Consider the following 16104-nt stretch of genomic DNA (forward strand, 5'->3'; position numbering starts at 1 on the left):
TTACCATAACAACACGAGCTTAGTTGGCCTGGCAATACCCCTTTCTGTCATCCGTATGCGATTCAAGTGAAAAATCCTCTTTATTCCTTTCAATGGCGTCGTTGAGGGGATTGATTACAAGCAATCAAAGATAAAAAGCAGAAAGCGAGATCAAAACAACTGAAAGGGAAGTGCCATTAAAGTTAAAGTTTTTGCTGAGCAACTTGAACTTTTTAGTAAGTTGAGAAAATACTTTTTGGAAAATATATATCGATTGATAAAGAAGAAAGAATTTTTATAATGAAATGAAATTTATTCAGAAGGAGTTATTATATTTTTTATATAAGTTGTTGGGGAAAATATAAACTTTTTAAGTGTTTTTCTGTAAAAACTATACCCGAAAATATATTTATTATGGTTATTAATGGTCAAGAGAAAATTATTTAAAAAAATAACAAGAATATTTATGTTGTAAATTCTTGTATTTGAAAACAGAGATGCTCTACAAACTTAAATAAATATTAAAAATATTGTTTTAAATAATAAAATTGATCCAAAACCTTGTCCTTAGCCTAATTAAGCCCAACGAAGTCCCTAAAACCCAATAAGGCATTTAATTTCTGCCAATTTCATTGATATTCTAAAAGACAGCTTACTTAATTACTTGTCAAACAATTTCCTACAATTTATGCAATGCAATATTTCTGAGCATCAAAACTGATTACTCACTGGCTGGCGTTCCCCTAGTTTTTGGCAAGTTAAATGACACAGCAGGAAGCCGCCTAATGAGACAAATCCCTTCGATGCCCTTTGTTCTGGGGAAAATGTGGAAAGCCGATGACGGAAACCAATCATTGAACCTGAACGAAAAGTTAAGGTCCTTGTGGCCTTTCTAATTAACTCCTATCCTACTACCTACTACAAACATCCATTTTGGCCCTCTGATGTCTTGATGTCTTATGGCCCAAATTTAAGGCACATAAATTGGGATTTATTTTGGGAGGCTGGGCCCCGAAAAGAGAGAATGACTTTTGTTTAAGTACCAGCAGCATTCAAGCATTATTTATTTAATTTAGACTATGCCTCTGGTAATTTGAGATAATGAAGTCACGAGATGGACATAAGAAAAAGATGAAGCTATACATTCGTGGCCAGGGCTGGAACTTTATGCAATATTAAAATCCCACATGGCGTGTGGCCGTAAGGCTCGACTTATTAAAAAACACCCAGCGGAGATGTCACCTCATGCTGGTGTCTCCAGGATATGCGAAGCTGACGCCATTGTGTGTGTTTGGTAAAAAGGAATCCCATTTTCTATTTCCAAATTGTCTCTTTTCCTTTCTTATTTTTTTTTTTTTTTGGGAATTTTTCATCCACGTTTAATTTATTCTTTTATGTCCAGAGCGTGTTGCTTTGATGTGCCCACAATGGTGGCGCCACAAATTCACATTCGCAATAAATACAACTTAAGCATTCCACAAGCATGAGAACGCTTGATGTATCCTCTCCCAGTTGAGAGTGTGGCTTATCTTTTTTTTGCTTTTTTTTGGGTTGGGTTTTTGGGTAATGGTTAATGCGGTGGGGCATCAATTTCCTATTGTGGTTGGATTTCCGCCTGCAGATTGATATTTCGTGTACGCCTGAGTTCGCATTTGGCACACAACTTGGTCAAGTATATATATGTATATATAGTCGAAACCTAACCGAAGGCATCTTCCATTTCCCCTAAGGAGTTCATAAATTATGCATATGATCAATTAAATACAGAACATTTAACAGCAGGCGAGAGCGAGAATTTTGTGGTCAGGGACCAGTTGGTACGCCTTTTGGGTCTTCGTAAAGAGTTTGCCTTCGTTTGTTTGGCGTTTTTTTGGACCTATTTTGAGCAATAACCTTTTTCTTATTTTTATCTTAGAGACAAATTGATGACAAAGCTAATTAATGAAACCTTTTTTTCAGGCACTTTTATCTTTGAAATTGCTTAAAATATGATTTGGCTTACGAAAGCTTTTTGCTGGTTTTTAAATACTCTTTTTCAGGATTTTAATAACTTTATTTTTTATAACTATAAAAATATAATTAAAGTATATAATATAGCATTCTTAAAAAAAACTTTAATTTAGGGGTCTTGTTTACTCAAAAAGTTTTCAAAATATTTAACATTTTTGTTATTTTTCTTAACTTTCTTTTATTTTATAAAAAGGTCAATAAAATCGCTAACCATACTTCATATAACTTTATTTTTATATAATTTTTATCTTTTTATATATACTTCTAAAGAATGTATTAAAATAATTTAAGCTTTACATGCACCATAAACTGCATATTTTTTTACCAAGTATTTTCATAAAAAAGTTTCCAAATCTAGCATATTTATTTAAGCAAATACTTAAAAAAAAACAAAATATTTCCATAAAAGCTTTCCTAGAAATCCTTTCAGACAAACATAACATTTTTCCACGAACAACATTCGTGTTTTTTCATTCATTTCAAACCCATTCAATGGTTCAATACAAGTTTTTTTTTAATTTCTAATGAATTGTGTAAAAACTGTTACGCAATTTAAAAGACCAACATAGTTATGAAAACATTTCACGACATTTTTTTAACATAGCCTTTGGGTTTCTAAAACAAAGCAGAAAAAGTTTCAATTAAACGGAGAAATGCATAATTTATCACAATATTTATCTCTTTTTGTGGCCTACCTTTACTTTCCCAATTGTACACCTCAGCAAATTTATGTTGAAGGGTCAAAATAAAACCCATTTGTCATGCAACTGAACCCTTTTTATTGGCCAACCAAAAAGTGGCCAAAACAAAAAGTTCCACGAAACCAATTACGGCGGTCATTTTTTGACAAATGGGTCGAAGATATTAATTAGATACGCCGAAATTGATCAATCGAGTAAAATGAGAGATTTCTGGTATCTGACATCAAAAAGCAATTTGGTGTGGTTTTGCATTTAAAGGAAATAATGTAAAGTATTTGTTTTTAATTATGAGTAGTGGAAAATTCTAGGGAAATGAGACTAAATTAAAGTAAAAATAATAAATAATGAAAATTAATATTTGTTGATCTGAAAAATACTTAGAACTTCAACTTGATGATAAACAATCAAGTTTACATTTTATATATTCAAGGATAAGTTCCTACTGATTACTAAATTTTAGATAATTACTGCATTTTAATTCTTAGAATTTGAATCTTAAACATTAAAATAAGTGTTTAATTAAGCAAGAAAGTTTACTTTTCGTTTATTGCGATTAATTATCATTTATCAATTATTAAGCTAAAAATTTATTTTCAAAAATATTTTTCTTATTTTTCAAAACTGTTTGGTAATTTGATTATTTTTACCACAAATTCTTTCCATTTATTAAGTTTTGTAGTTTTGGTTGATATTATATTTATCACCAATCATAGTTCATTTCTCAAAAGCAAAGTCTTTTTTATTTTTTCCTCGCTATTTTAATTTGGAAAGCCACACACGCTTTCAAATTCTTCATTTAATACTAATTGCTTTTGTTTTTGCACATAAATTAATATAAATGATTTTTAAATTTGGTGATAATTGAACATTATTTTCATGGCACTCACATTTGCGTTTTATTTCCTTTGTTTGTTTTATTTTGTTTGGAATGAGTTTGTGTTTACATTTCAGCACTTAAATCACTTTTGTTTTTGAAAATACAGTTTTTAAAAGTTTTTATTAATTAATTTTTTATCTTTTTATTTTTTATATATTTTTATTTATTTTTTTTAAGATTTTTAAACAATTTCGTTTAGCAAGCCGCTTGATTTGATCCGCATTTTGATCCTTTCATTTCGATTTCCCGACAGCGAGTGAAATTCCGATGGGGGCGAATGCTGATTTGGCGCCAAAGTGTTCGGCACTTCGAATTTCCCCTCCCTTCCAGCTTCCAGTTTTCGAACTCATTTTCGAACTGGAACTGGAAGAGCCTTCTAGCCGGCAAACGGCGCCTGCGCCATGAATACAAATTTGTAAACAAAGACCAGCTGTTCGTCGGGAAAATACACATATTAATTTTCATTGACGATGGAATATATAGTATATATAGATATAGTTGGGGGTATGGGGTTATGCTGAGCATAAGGATGAGTGATGCGATTAGAGTGAGCTCGTGTGCGGCTCTAATAAATATCAATGATTTGTGAAATATCTCTCTGAAAGGGAAAAGGGAAAAAAAGAAACCGCTTTTTATTGAAAGTCGTTGAACCAAATCGTATATCTTTTCATATGGAATTAAATTGCAGGGGGTTTTGGGGGGTGTGAAGGAACGGTAAACGAGGCTCAAGGCCACGCCTTTTACTTGTCACCCCGACTGAGAACTCTCACAGCTGTCAGGCATGCATATACATATACCCATCCACTTGACATCTCCAATGTTTTTCTCTTGTTATTTTTTGTTTATGTATGATTTTCCACCAGCCTTTAATTTCCTTTGACACCGCTTCATTACAGCCCTTCGACTCCGGGCGTTGCGAGGCGTTACAGTTTGAACAGCTTTTGACTGGGCCAACACATCACAGCGTCTACCTCAAACGAAACGGAAACCATAATGTCTGTCTCATCGCCTTGGATACCTTCATTTGTTCCAAGGCTGAGGTGAAACCCAAACGTTTAGTCCACGTGTGGCTGGGTATTAATTAAGGGGAACATCTTTAAAAATTTGATTTAAAAAAAATTTAACTTGACTAAAAATCTCTTTATTTCTGTAAGGGGTTAATATCACTTAATGAGGTTTTAGAGCAGCTGGACTATTGCTTTTAACTTTTATAAATGCTTTTTTACATACATTTTTTAGCAAGCGTATTCAGAAAGATAATTCATGGCTCTAGAAAGCTTTACTCTTTTGCATAAAACATATTCTGTATATTCAAAATGTTTTGGATTTGTAATTAAATTTGGAATTTTTAGTATAGTATAATTTAAATAACATAAAGTTTATTTTTCTGGAAAAATACATAAGTTCGCCCTATTTTAATTTTTATATATTTTATTATTATTTTTATAAGAAGTAAACAATAAAATAATGCGAATGGAAACTTTTATGACTAAGAAATGAGACGTTTTCATACTAAGGAAAACATCTTTTAATGGCTAAAACCCTCTGTAAATTTTAATAATATTTTAGTCTTTGTGTGTACTTTTTTTATGAAAATTAATCAAATTTTTAAAAAACGCAATATTTTCAAATTATTAGTAGCTGAATGGGATAGTTGAAGGAAAATTAATGAATTTCTTAAAAAAATATTTTAACTTTAATAAAAAAAAAACGCTTTCGAAATATATAACTAGATGATAATATTAAATTGTAATTGAAGTTTAAAATATTCGTCAGGAATTTTGCAAGTAAATACATATTTTAGTCGAAAAAATTAATGTTGCATACTTTTAGTCTCCAGAAAGATATCCATCACACTTATCAGCCATGTGGATAAACTAATGAATTATAACGAATAAACCAGATAAAAACAGGCGGTCTTATTATAGGAGCTATCAAGTCACTTTAAGCCAAAGTATTAACCCTTATCTAAGGCTACTACAATTGACAGTTAAGCTCTGGCCACACACAATATTGTGGTTCAATGATAAGGTTAAATCTCTTAAGTAACTTAAGCGTTCTCTTTGTTTCTCTTACAGAGAGCAAAAGAAAAAAATGTAAACACAAAAGTTGAAAGACTAGAATTGAATTGAAGTAAAAAGCAGAGCGAATTGAAAGCTAGCTGCGTTGCTCTTACAAGCTCATACATGCGCTGAAAGAGAGCTCATTTTGAGAGCTCATAGAGAGTGGGAATCTATATCGCTCTCTCTTTTGGGGTCTTGGGGGCCTAACGGATTTTCGCTGGCTCTGTTTGTCCGTGAACGCCGACGTCGAAGCACGTTTCTCGTTTTTTTCGCGAGCTTCTCGCCAAAAAATTCTCGGTAAATGCGCAAAAAAGCCAGCAACAAAAATACAAATCAAATCAAATCGCATGGTGAATACATGTCCGTTTTATTAATAGAAAATCCGCAACAGCCATATAACGCATATAATTCGAAAGAAAAATATATAAAAATATATATATATATATACAAATTAAAGTGAGACCCATCAATGATATATATATATAAATATATATAGTTGATAAGCACGTTGACTTGTTTTTTCTGAAAGAATTTGCCGCGCGCGCGAATTAGTTTCGAATATTGCGTATACGCAGTGTCTAACGAAAAATTCAACCTACCACAACAAAAAGAAAGAAAGAAAGAAAGAAACCAACAAAACGGGGAACAACACACACACACACGGCATATCAAAGCAGCAGATTTTACACAGCGATCAGAAGAGGATATAACTATATGGATTTATATAGCAGATTTATATAGCAATCAAGGTTAGAGAGACTTTGGAAGGATAGCAGCGATGCCAGCCAGCGGGTTGCAATCTCCACCGGGTCGACAGGCAAACGGCATATCAGGATAATAATAATAATAATAATAATAAATATAATAATAATACCAGGGACTTGGACATCATGGCTCCTCTATTTGTCTAGTTGGCAAATACCAGCGAACCGGGGAACCAGGCCACACTTACACACACTCACTCACACTTGCACACACCCTTAGACAAACAAGGACGTTTGTCATTGTGTGCGTCAAGGACGCTGACACACGTACATGTCAGTCGTAGTCGTTGTCATCGTCGTTGCTGTTGTTGTTGTTGTTATTTTGCCATACATACATAGCGTGGCAAGTGGGCGTGCCATCGGGGGCAGGCTCTGATTAAATATACATCAGTCAAGCGCAAGGATCCTAATTTCCAGCAGTTGTTCCATGCAAAAAGGACACGGGACAAGGTACTCGGAAAAGCACCAAAATAAAACAAAATAGAACGAGAAACGGAAAACCGGACACCAACTTTTGAGCAAGAAAGAAAATGGCGCGACGCAAGGGCAGCGGTCGAGGCAGTAAGTAGAAATTCTTGTTAATTATTTAAATCAAACGTTGAGCGGGAAAATATGACAAGGGAAATTCCAAGAATTTGCCAGGAATTTTCGATTTCAACTGAAGAGCTGTTTGGCTGCTTTGTTAACTTTTCATGAAGCTGAAAGCAAATGGGAAAAGACAATCTCAATGATAGACAAGTCTTGGCTAGGGTGTCTATTTATGAGTTTATTTAAAAGAAAATATTTAAGATTTTGAAATGTGTCTTCTTCATTATCTAGTTTTTATTTTAAGAACTTAACATCTTCATAATATTAAGCCCAAGCTTTGGCTTTAAAAAATAACCTCGAAATATGATTTCTGTATACAGCTATTTAGGCAATAAAGCCATCAAGCTTGCACTTCTTAAATCTCAAAATAAACAGTTTTTAGTAAAACTACACTTAAACCTCCAAATTACCCTTTTTTGGTAACCTTTAGCTTAGAAGCTACTTTCTGATGGTAAGAGCACATTAAAACTTACCAATATAAAATGTATATAGGCTTAAGTTACAACATCATTTAAGTTTTTCCATAAATCTCACCATTAATAACAGGTTTCACATATTCAGAAAACTAATTTTTTCCTTTTTAACATATTTTTCAAATTTAAATTGAAAAACTAAGTCTAAAAATCTTCAACACATCCAAAACCAAACCTTAGATCTTACCAGAACCCAGACAAAACCTCAAGGACGTCGAGTCTCACAGCTGCCATATGGCTGGCTTTTCTCTGCGCCCCCCCTTCAAAGCCAAAGAATCTCGTCAAGTGCACAGATTTCTGTTTCGTGTCTCAAAGGAGGAAAATATATAATTAAGGAAATAGTATTCAGCCACGCCCCCACTTCACAAACCTTTGGCTGTATCTATAAGATACATTTTTTTGCATTATTATTTGTGCTATGAGTGTTTCATTCGCGCGAGAGAGACAGAGAGAGAGAGAGAGGGAAGGCATGCATAAAACATGAAACAACAGCGTCAGTAGTCACTTTTCATTGCATTGCGCCCATGAAAAACCACCCACAACCCAGCAGCACCACCAACAACCCTCCCCACCGTTATCATTTCATTTCAGTTGCGTTGGCGCGCGCGCTGCAAAATGTTGGGGATTCCCTTACGTAATCCCCCAGCGCACACAAAAGGCAAACAAACAGACAAACAAACAAACACACACATACACACACACTTACTCGGGCAGCTCGACAACTCGGCAACGGCAAACAAAACAAAAACACAAAGAGAAAAAGAGGCAAAAGCCAGAAACGGAAAAACAGAAAGTAGGGGGCAACACAAAAAAAGAAAACAGAGAAAACGAAGGAAAAACAGAGGCAAACAAGGCAGCTTGTTTGCCAGCCAGTCGGAATCGCCCCATGTAAAATGGCCTGAAAATCAAGCTCAGCCAGCGTCATGAACTTTTGGCGCTGCTCACCCGCTCAACAGGCAGCTCACAGATACAAAGATATACTCAGATACAAAGATATACACACACACACACAGAGAGATACTCGACATCCACAGTCGACGAGTCACAATCGCAGATACTTTGGCTCACGTCACGCGGCCTGTTAGTCAAGTTACTCTGTGCTCTGTGGCGTTACTCATGCCACAGTTTGAACCTATTAAAAGAAAAGCCAGATACTTTGTTGTACTTGCACTTGCAACGCACCCTTCTCCCTTCTCTCTTGCTCCATCTTATCATCTTCCTCGTACTCTCAGATACTTTTGCCAAATGAGATACAAGTGCGCTCCCTAGCTTTTGATATATGCCAAGTATTCCTCGTCGGGCGGATACAGTGCGCATTCCTAGATCTTGATGCCTCTTTAAAGGGAAATTGTTAGTGCTGTGGAGGAAATATATATGGATTAATACTTACTTATTTAAATGAATTAAATATTAGTGATTTTTTTATATATTTTCTTTAATAATTCAAAAAGAAATTTGGAAGAGAGAAGTATACAAAAATAAATAAAATTCTTTATCAAAAAATTTATTTCTTACATATCAAATTCTAAGATCCTTTAAGATAACAATCACGTATCCTGTAGAAGTATATGTTTAAGGTAAAGAATGAAGAATTTTATTTTATTTAACATTCTTAATTTTTAAAAACTTAAACTGTTATAGAGTTTGCCTTTTACAGCTTTTTTGAGACACAAAAATAGGATTTTAAATCTGCATTTCCTCTTATTCCTATTTCCTAAAATTTTAACAAATTAAAACACAATGTAACTCTCTAAAGAGGGAGTAAGTAATCATAGTAGATTGAAAAATATAAATCAAAAGTACTAAGTACTAAGTAACTTGCCTCCTAGACCATAACATCCACTGTCTCAGGCGCAACATGTTCAAAGAGCCGGAGTCTCACTTGGCTACGCCTTGAGTTCAAGCAGCCGATGGGTTTTGGTTTTTGGTTTGGGGACGGAAATGGTTATGGGTAAGGGGTGCGGTAAGGGGTATAGTATGAAGAATGGTAGGGGGCATAGTAAGGGGTATTAGAGTATGGGTTTTCAGTTTGAGCTTTGAGGTTGGAGGAGTTGGGCTGAAAACACTTAAGCTGGCTTTGGCTTTGTCTTTGACTTTGCCTTTGAGTTTGCCTTTGCCATTGGGTTGCCAGTGACTTCGCCTTCGTAATCTCTTTTCGCCTTCGTCTAACAACGTCAAAATTAAAATAGACTTTGGCTCTTTGGGTTCTCGGTACTGTGTATTCGCATTTTCCCATTTCCCATTTCCCATTGCCTTTTGCCTTTGCCTTGGCTGTGTGTGCCATTGTGCGGATAATTTATGGCGTGGGGCTTAAGGGGAGTTGAAGTTGAGATTGGGTGGGGGGAGGGTGTTTTCGAGGAAATCCCACCCACTCCCCTGCGGCCAGCATTTCCCCGGACTTTTATTTCAACGTATTTTCATTCCATCGCTACCTTTGTTTCTGTTTCCCTTTGGCAACTTTGCTTTTGGCCCGTTTCGCATTCCATTTCCATTTCGAATGGTAAAAGAAAAGCCTTTTAGTTTGCGTAGTTTTTTTGCCTTTCAGAGATGGGGTTGCTTTTCATTATGTTTTGAGGGTGGTGGTGCAAGGAAAGGGAATGGATTTTTACGGGGCGGTGGAGTCCTTAAGTGCTAGGTAACTGCCTATGTAGGTCTAGGTGTGGCCATAATAGAGCCCGTTTCCATTTGTTGATTGCTCTGATTCCGTTCGTAATTCTGGATTAGGTGTTTAAAGTGGAGGCTGATATGGTTTTAAGCTAAAATTAAGATTCAGATATGCATAGAGGTAAGGAAGTTGTGGAACTAAACTCTAAACTCTTAAAAGATAATGCCTTGGGATTTTGTGATATGTTTAGTTAAGCTAGTAAAGTGAGCTGGTCTGGTTGGATGTTCTTACAGTTTAAGATGCATTAAAAGTCTTATAGTTTTAAAAGATTTTAAACTTTTGCTTAATTTAACTTATATTAAATAACCACAACCTTTCAAAAAACCACCAAAATCTTTCTTTAACTCACTTTAAAAACCATTTTTAATAATAAATTTCTAAAATCTCTCCCCTAAATCTTAAAATCCATTACCGAACCTCGCTTAGGCTAATTTATTTTATAGAAATCCAAGCCAAAAGACACGCAACAATTCCTAAGAGAATACAATTTCCTGAGTCACAGTTTACCCATTCTGCCAAATTGGTTAGAACCCCCCATTGACGCTTTTTTTTTTTTGGCCATATCATAGCCGTAAACAAACACTCCACTCCAGCATTTTTCGGGGACGCCTTTTAAGCAACTGTTGTGTTCAGCCACGCCCAGAAAATTCTCTCTACTGTCATTTTAACCCGCCCAACGACCCCCCCTCCGAACACTAAAAAGGTCATGGCAGAGAGAAAAGCAACAAAAAGAAAAACACCCAAAAAAAGGAAAAACACAGAGGAAAACAAGGAAAGGAAGGAAAATAAATAAACGCAAAGCGAAATCCAGGCCCCAACTTTACCTATGAGTTTAAGCCAAAATAAAACCCCATACCTGTAGCAAAAGGACCTGCCACACAGTGAGAAAAACATATATCTATATATATATATACACATACATACACACATACAGAGAAGGCAATAACAAACTGCAAGAAAAAAAATGAAAACAAGAAATTAAGGGAAAAGTTGGCAGCTGGAAAAAAAGAAGGGAAAAACAAGGCAAAAAGGCATGTGTGTGTGGGTGTAGGGGTGTGTGTGTATGTTGGCAAACCTCTTCATCACCCATATACATGCACAAATACCAATACACTCACACCCAACACCCACACATTCAAGGCAAGTCTATGAAAGCGCAGGGCTTCCCCAAATGATAAAGTTTTATTTGCTTTTGCGGGCGCACATTGGATTTTTTTTTTTATATTTTTTTTTTTGTTTTCTTTTTTTTTTTTTTTTTTGTATATTTTGTGGGGCAGCTGCCGGCAGAGACGCCAGCAGCACTCCAGCATAATAAAACGAACATTGAACGATGATGATGATGAAGATGGGGGTGGTGTTTGGGGTAAGGTGGATGTAGCTGGGTGGTGGGCGGTTAATGGGGATGATGACGTTGCCGAGGCGGTCGTCAGTTAGTTGCCACAGAAAGGCGAACATTAAACCAAGTCAACCAACCACTGGGGAATTCCCAAATCGAGACTTAAGGATACCTCACAGAGGTTAGAATATTCTAGAAAGGAATTCTTATTAAGCTTTTTTTCTGTAATGTTTAGCTTCTTAAATGAGAGGAAAGATACTTTCTTCCTTGAAAAATTATGTGCCTGCAGTTTCATTTTTGTTTTTTATAGAAATTTCTTTATAATTTGTTTTTTATGAGTAAAAATTAATCAACTGAAGATATTTGTGTTATCCCAATGAAAGAATAAGATAATATATAATAGTAATATATTTCTAAGACTCTATTTATTACAAATTTATTAACAAATCCCCAAAGCAGCTCTAAAAAATATATAACCCACTTAAAGGAAACCCCTACTGGGTAGCGTCAAGTTTAACACAAATGAGTAGGCAACCAGTGAAAGAGATAGAGCTACCAGGAGTGAAAGGGATAGAGGACAAAGTGGAAATGGTTGGAAAATAGAGGGGGAGTGACAAGGAAACGTGAGCTTGGCCCCCTTAACAACCCGATGTGTCACGGGTAGCAAGCCTTGTTGGCTATGCCAATGGCCAATGTGAGCTGTTTCTTCACTGCAAATAAAATTCATGTTTATAAAATTATTATAATTATATTTTCAAAATATTTTCTTAATTTTCATAAATAAGATAAATAAAATTACAAAGAAAAAGTTTATAATATGACATCTATTAAGGAGTAAACCTCTATAACAGGTGCCTAAGAGTATGGCACGAAATGCTTTAAAGCAGAAAGAAATAGGAAGGAAACATGAAGGAAGAAAAGGATGCGGAAATATAATGACTTATATTTCATAGTATACTTTTCGCCACATTTTAAAGTGATTTCGAGAAACAACATTTTCGACCATTTCAGGTATCTAATTTCTCTCAGTGCACCGAGGTTGTTGCTGTTGCTGAAAGCAGTTCAACAGCAACAACAATAAGGGCCACAGCAACAGTGAGTGAGTGACGGCAACGACCGTGAAAGGCCATTTGCCTTCCACTTCAACCCCCCTGCCCCATTTTCGACACACACAATGTGTGTGTGCTTGTGTGTGTGTGTGCTTGTGTGTTTGTGAGAGTGTGGCAAGGATAACCTAATACAATTTTTTTTTGTTGTCGCCTAAGGACGTGCCGGAATTCGTTCGTGTATCTCTCGATTGCTTCGTCATGAGGTGGCATTGTGGGTTTTGGGGTGTTCCGACCTTTTATCCTTACTCGCCTTTGGTGGGAAGGGGCAAGTGGCGTTTCCTACGTCAGATGCCTAGATTTGCCAGCCCTTTTTAGTGTTGGAACAGCTGCTTGGAAAATATTTCCCTTGTAATTGAAGTGCATAATTTGAAAAATATATCCATTCTTTAGGGGAAAGAGAGGAAAATGGAGCAGCAGCAGCGGCAGCAGCATCCTTGGCTGTATAGTTAGCCAAGTTATTAAACCAAAATAGCCTAACTAATTAATGTTGTTGGCTCTCCTATGAAATCTTAAACAACCGAAAACGTGCAAATAATTTCCAACTCACAGGCATTATTAAAACAAGAACACTAATTAATGTACAAAAGCTTAGTCAGGGGATCAACTTCGCTGAGATTTCGCTTTCTATCTGGCTGGCTCTTCACAAAATGCTCATTTCAAATTCAAATTAATGGCCATAGAGTATGTTTGTAGAAATTAGCAATTACGTATTTGGTTTTATGGGTGAAGTGAACTGTTCATTTTGATAGCAATTGATAACCTTTGCCATAGCATAGGTCAATGCTAAATGCGGTCAACGCGTTTGTTGTTTAGATGTACACGAAATGACAGCCAAAACATATTTTTTAGATTATTTTTGATAGTGAAATTGTGATTAAATTGTCATCTGTCATATGGCAGTTGAACTGCCATGAAAACTATAAATAAATGTTAAATAAAATACTTTGCTTTGCATATTTATTTTTAGGATTTTACTAGATTAGTTGTTAAATAAACTTCAAGTAATTTTAGTTGCCTCCCTTTTTAAGTATTAAAACTTTAAAATTGACTTCCATCTATATTTGTTTTTAGGCTTTTACTAGGTTTTATGTTGCATAACTTAAAGTCATGTTTTCTACAGCTCATTCATATTTTAAGGAAACTTACCTGCTATTATAATAATAAATATTTCAAAAAATAATAGTTAAAAAATAAATACTTTTTTCCTTAAAATATACTTTTTTCTATATTTTTTCTTACCATCTTACTAGATTATTTGTTAAATTAATAAACATTAAACTTAAAGTCATTTTATGCTCATACTTTAAGGCAAATCATCTCTCATTTTGATAATACAGTTTAAAAATAAATATATTTAAAAATAACAATAAACACTTTAAATTTATATCTAAATTTATATCTCTCTCTCCCTGTTTTTGTCTTTTTGCTGCAAAAATTCGTAAATAAATAATAATACATTTTAACTTAAAGCCATTTACCTACCTCAAAATCAATAATTTTAACACAAATCGCTTATTATATTAATCATTAAAACTGTTTAATAATCCAGTATTTACTTTGACTTCTTTCTTTTTAAGCTAATGTTATAGAACAGAATATATCTACTCCATATCAAGTCGTGTAATTTCTCTCAAAAGATCAATCAAGTTCACTTACCTTAAAAACTAAGTATAAAAACTAAAACAAAAACAAATTTACCAACTCAAACACAGAAACTATCATCAAAATCAGCTGCCCAAATAGTCGCCTTTTTTTTAACCAAACGAAAAAGCTTAAAAAAAAATTATATAGACTAAACCGAAATATTTAAGCAAAGTCGTCGCCTCAATTGTCAATGCAAAAACCGAAAAAAAAAAACTACACATTTTTTCTGTTATTTATTCCATTTTTTTATTTTTCTTCTAATTTCTGTTTGTCTACGCAAAGGCACACAAACACAGGCACTTAAAAAACGAACGTGTTGAATTTGGGTTTACAAAAACAAAAACAAAACCAAACACACAGCAAATATGCAAAGTCAGAGAAGAGCAGCAACAACAAATACTAAAAAATCAACAGAAAAAAAAGACCATAAAGAGTAAAGAAAATAAAGGCAGGCATCACGTCATACCGGTTTCAGTTTAATTCAGCGTCGTCAGCTCGACTTGGCCAACGTTTAGGCAGGCATATTGTTGCCGCGGTGCTTGTCGGTTGTCGTTGTTGTTGTTGTTGTTGCTGCTTTTGTAGCTGCCCCGAAAGCAAAGGAAAACCGAACCAGAAACATCGGGGGAAGCTCACAGAAAGAATGAATACAAAAACACAAACACAAGACCCAAAGTCCGGCACAACAAGAGACAAACACGCGCGCACTTTGGCTTTGGGGCTAGGGCTATATGGATTGGTTTCAAATCGGAGTAGGTGGGAAGGGGTGTTCCAAGGGGGAGGGGCGGAGGCTAAAATGACGCGACTGTGGCTGCAACCAAGCAGCCAAGTGGTTGCAGTCCGTTGATTTCTGCACGGAGAAAAACTAAATTTGGTTTTAAAAGATTTGAAAAATTTGCCAAATTTTACAAAAACACATTTCTTTGAAATGAAAATAAATTTAAAATATTTTTTAAATATTTTAAATATTATTAGGATATCCAGGAAATAATATTGAATTTTTAAAAGTTAAAAAGTCTAAAGCGGTTATAGTTTCTATGACAGGCTAGATAATTTTCGAAATAAACTTGTGGTTTGTGTAACAAAAACCTAAAATTATCACATAAAAACCTTATCACCTTGCGGTAAACCCCAATTATAAAGAAATTATCACTTCTTTAAAACCCATTTACATTTTAAATAAAAACAATACCATATCGTTAATTAATATTTATCCCACATTTCTCTCTCTGTTTCTGCCTTACAATGCACAAATAAAACCACAATTCTGGCACTGTTAACCTGTTTCAGCGTCACTTGGTTTTGCGGTGGCGGTGCTGCGATAGCTTGGCTTTAAGCCTTAAGACTTTATTAAAACGCTCTCGATGTAGCTGCTGCTGCTGCTGCTGCCGCCGCACCCACTCGTCGTCCAACGAGTCAAAGAAAAAAATATTAGCAAACAGAGAACCAAGCCACCTGAATGACAGGCAGCGGTGCATTGTTGTTGTTGCTAGCCAATGATGATGATTCACCTGACGGTTTCTATATGAGTATTTCTATCAAGTTTTTTTTACGCTCCTAACTGCTCAGCTCGCTCGCCTTTTGGGCCACATCAAACGGGTTTTTATATCATCTTTGCTTTTATTTCGCTTGGCTCTATCTTACTCACCAACAGCAAACTTCAAATTATCGCAGCCACAATTTTCTTGGAATTTTCGGAATCATTTTTTTTGGCTTTTGGGTTGGGTGATTAATCGTGGTAATCAATATATTATCAGCACATATCAATTTAATTTGTAGACCCGCGCCTCAAAAGCACATTTGTTTTTGCTTGCCAAGGTTTAATCGAATGCTTTTGGCAGAGGGTTTCCTTATTGGTAGTCAAATAGCTCGATTGCAATTGAAATTCACTTTGAACT

At 35.0% G+C, this 16104-nt stretch overlaps 2 protein-coding genes across 4 annotated transcripts in view; one reads left to right on the plus strand and one right to left on the minus strand.

Moving 5' to 3' along the window:
* The window catches only part of LOC108106620 (G-protein coupled receptor dmsr-1), a 36339-nt gene extending 31372 nt beyond the window's left edge, over window positions 1–4967 (minus strand). For all 3 annotated transcript variants that reach the window (XM_017213820.2, XM_017213819.2, XM_017213823.2), the window contains exon 1: window positions 3578–4967. The gene's annotated coding sequence lies outside the window, so the exon portion shown is untranslated. The remainder of the gene's footprint in view (window positions 1–3577) is intronic.
* An 883-nt stretch (window positions 4968–5850) lies between these two features.
* Window positions 5851–16104, plus strand: part of LOC108106488 — a 47927-nt gene continuing 37673 nt past the window's right edge. Inside the window, exon 1 of the mRNA XM_017213567.2 lies at window positions 5851–6955. Within this exon, the coding sequence (XP_017069056.1) occupies window positions 6925–6955 (31 nt within the window). The 5' untranslated portion in view covers window positions 5851–6924. The remainder of the gene's footprint in view (window positions 6956–16104) is intronic.

Source organism: Drosophila eugracilis, unplaced genomic scaffold (assembly GCF_018153835.1).
Source record: "Drosophila eugracilis isolate 14026-0451.02 unplaced genomic scaffold, ASM1815383v1 contig_90, whole genome shotgun sequence".
NCBI lineage: Eukaryota > Metazoa > Arthropoda > Insecta > Diptera > Drosophilidae > Drosophila > Drosophila eugracilis.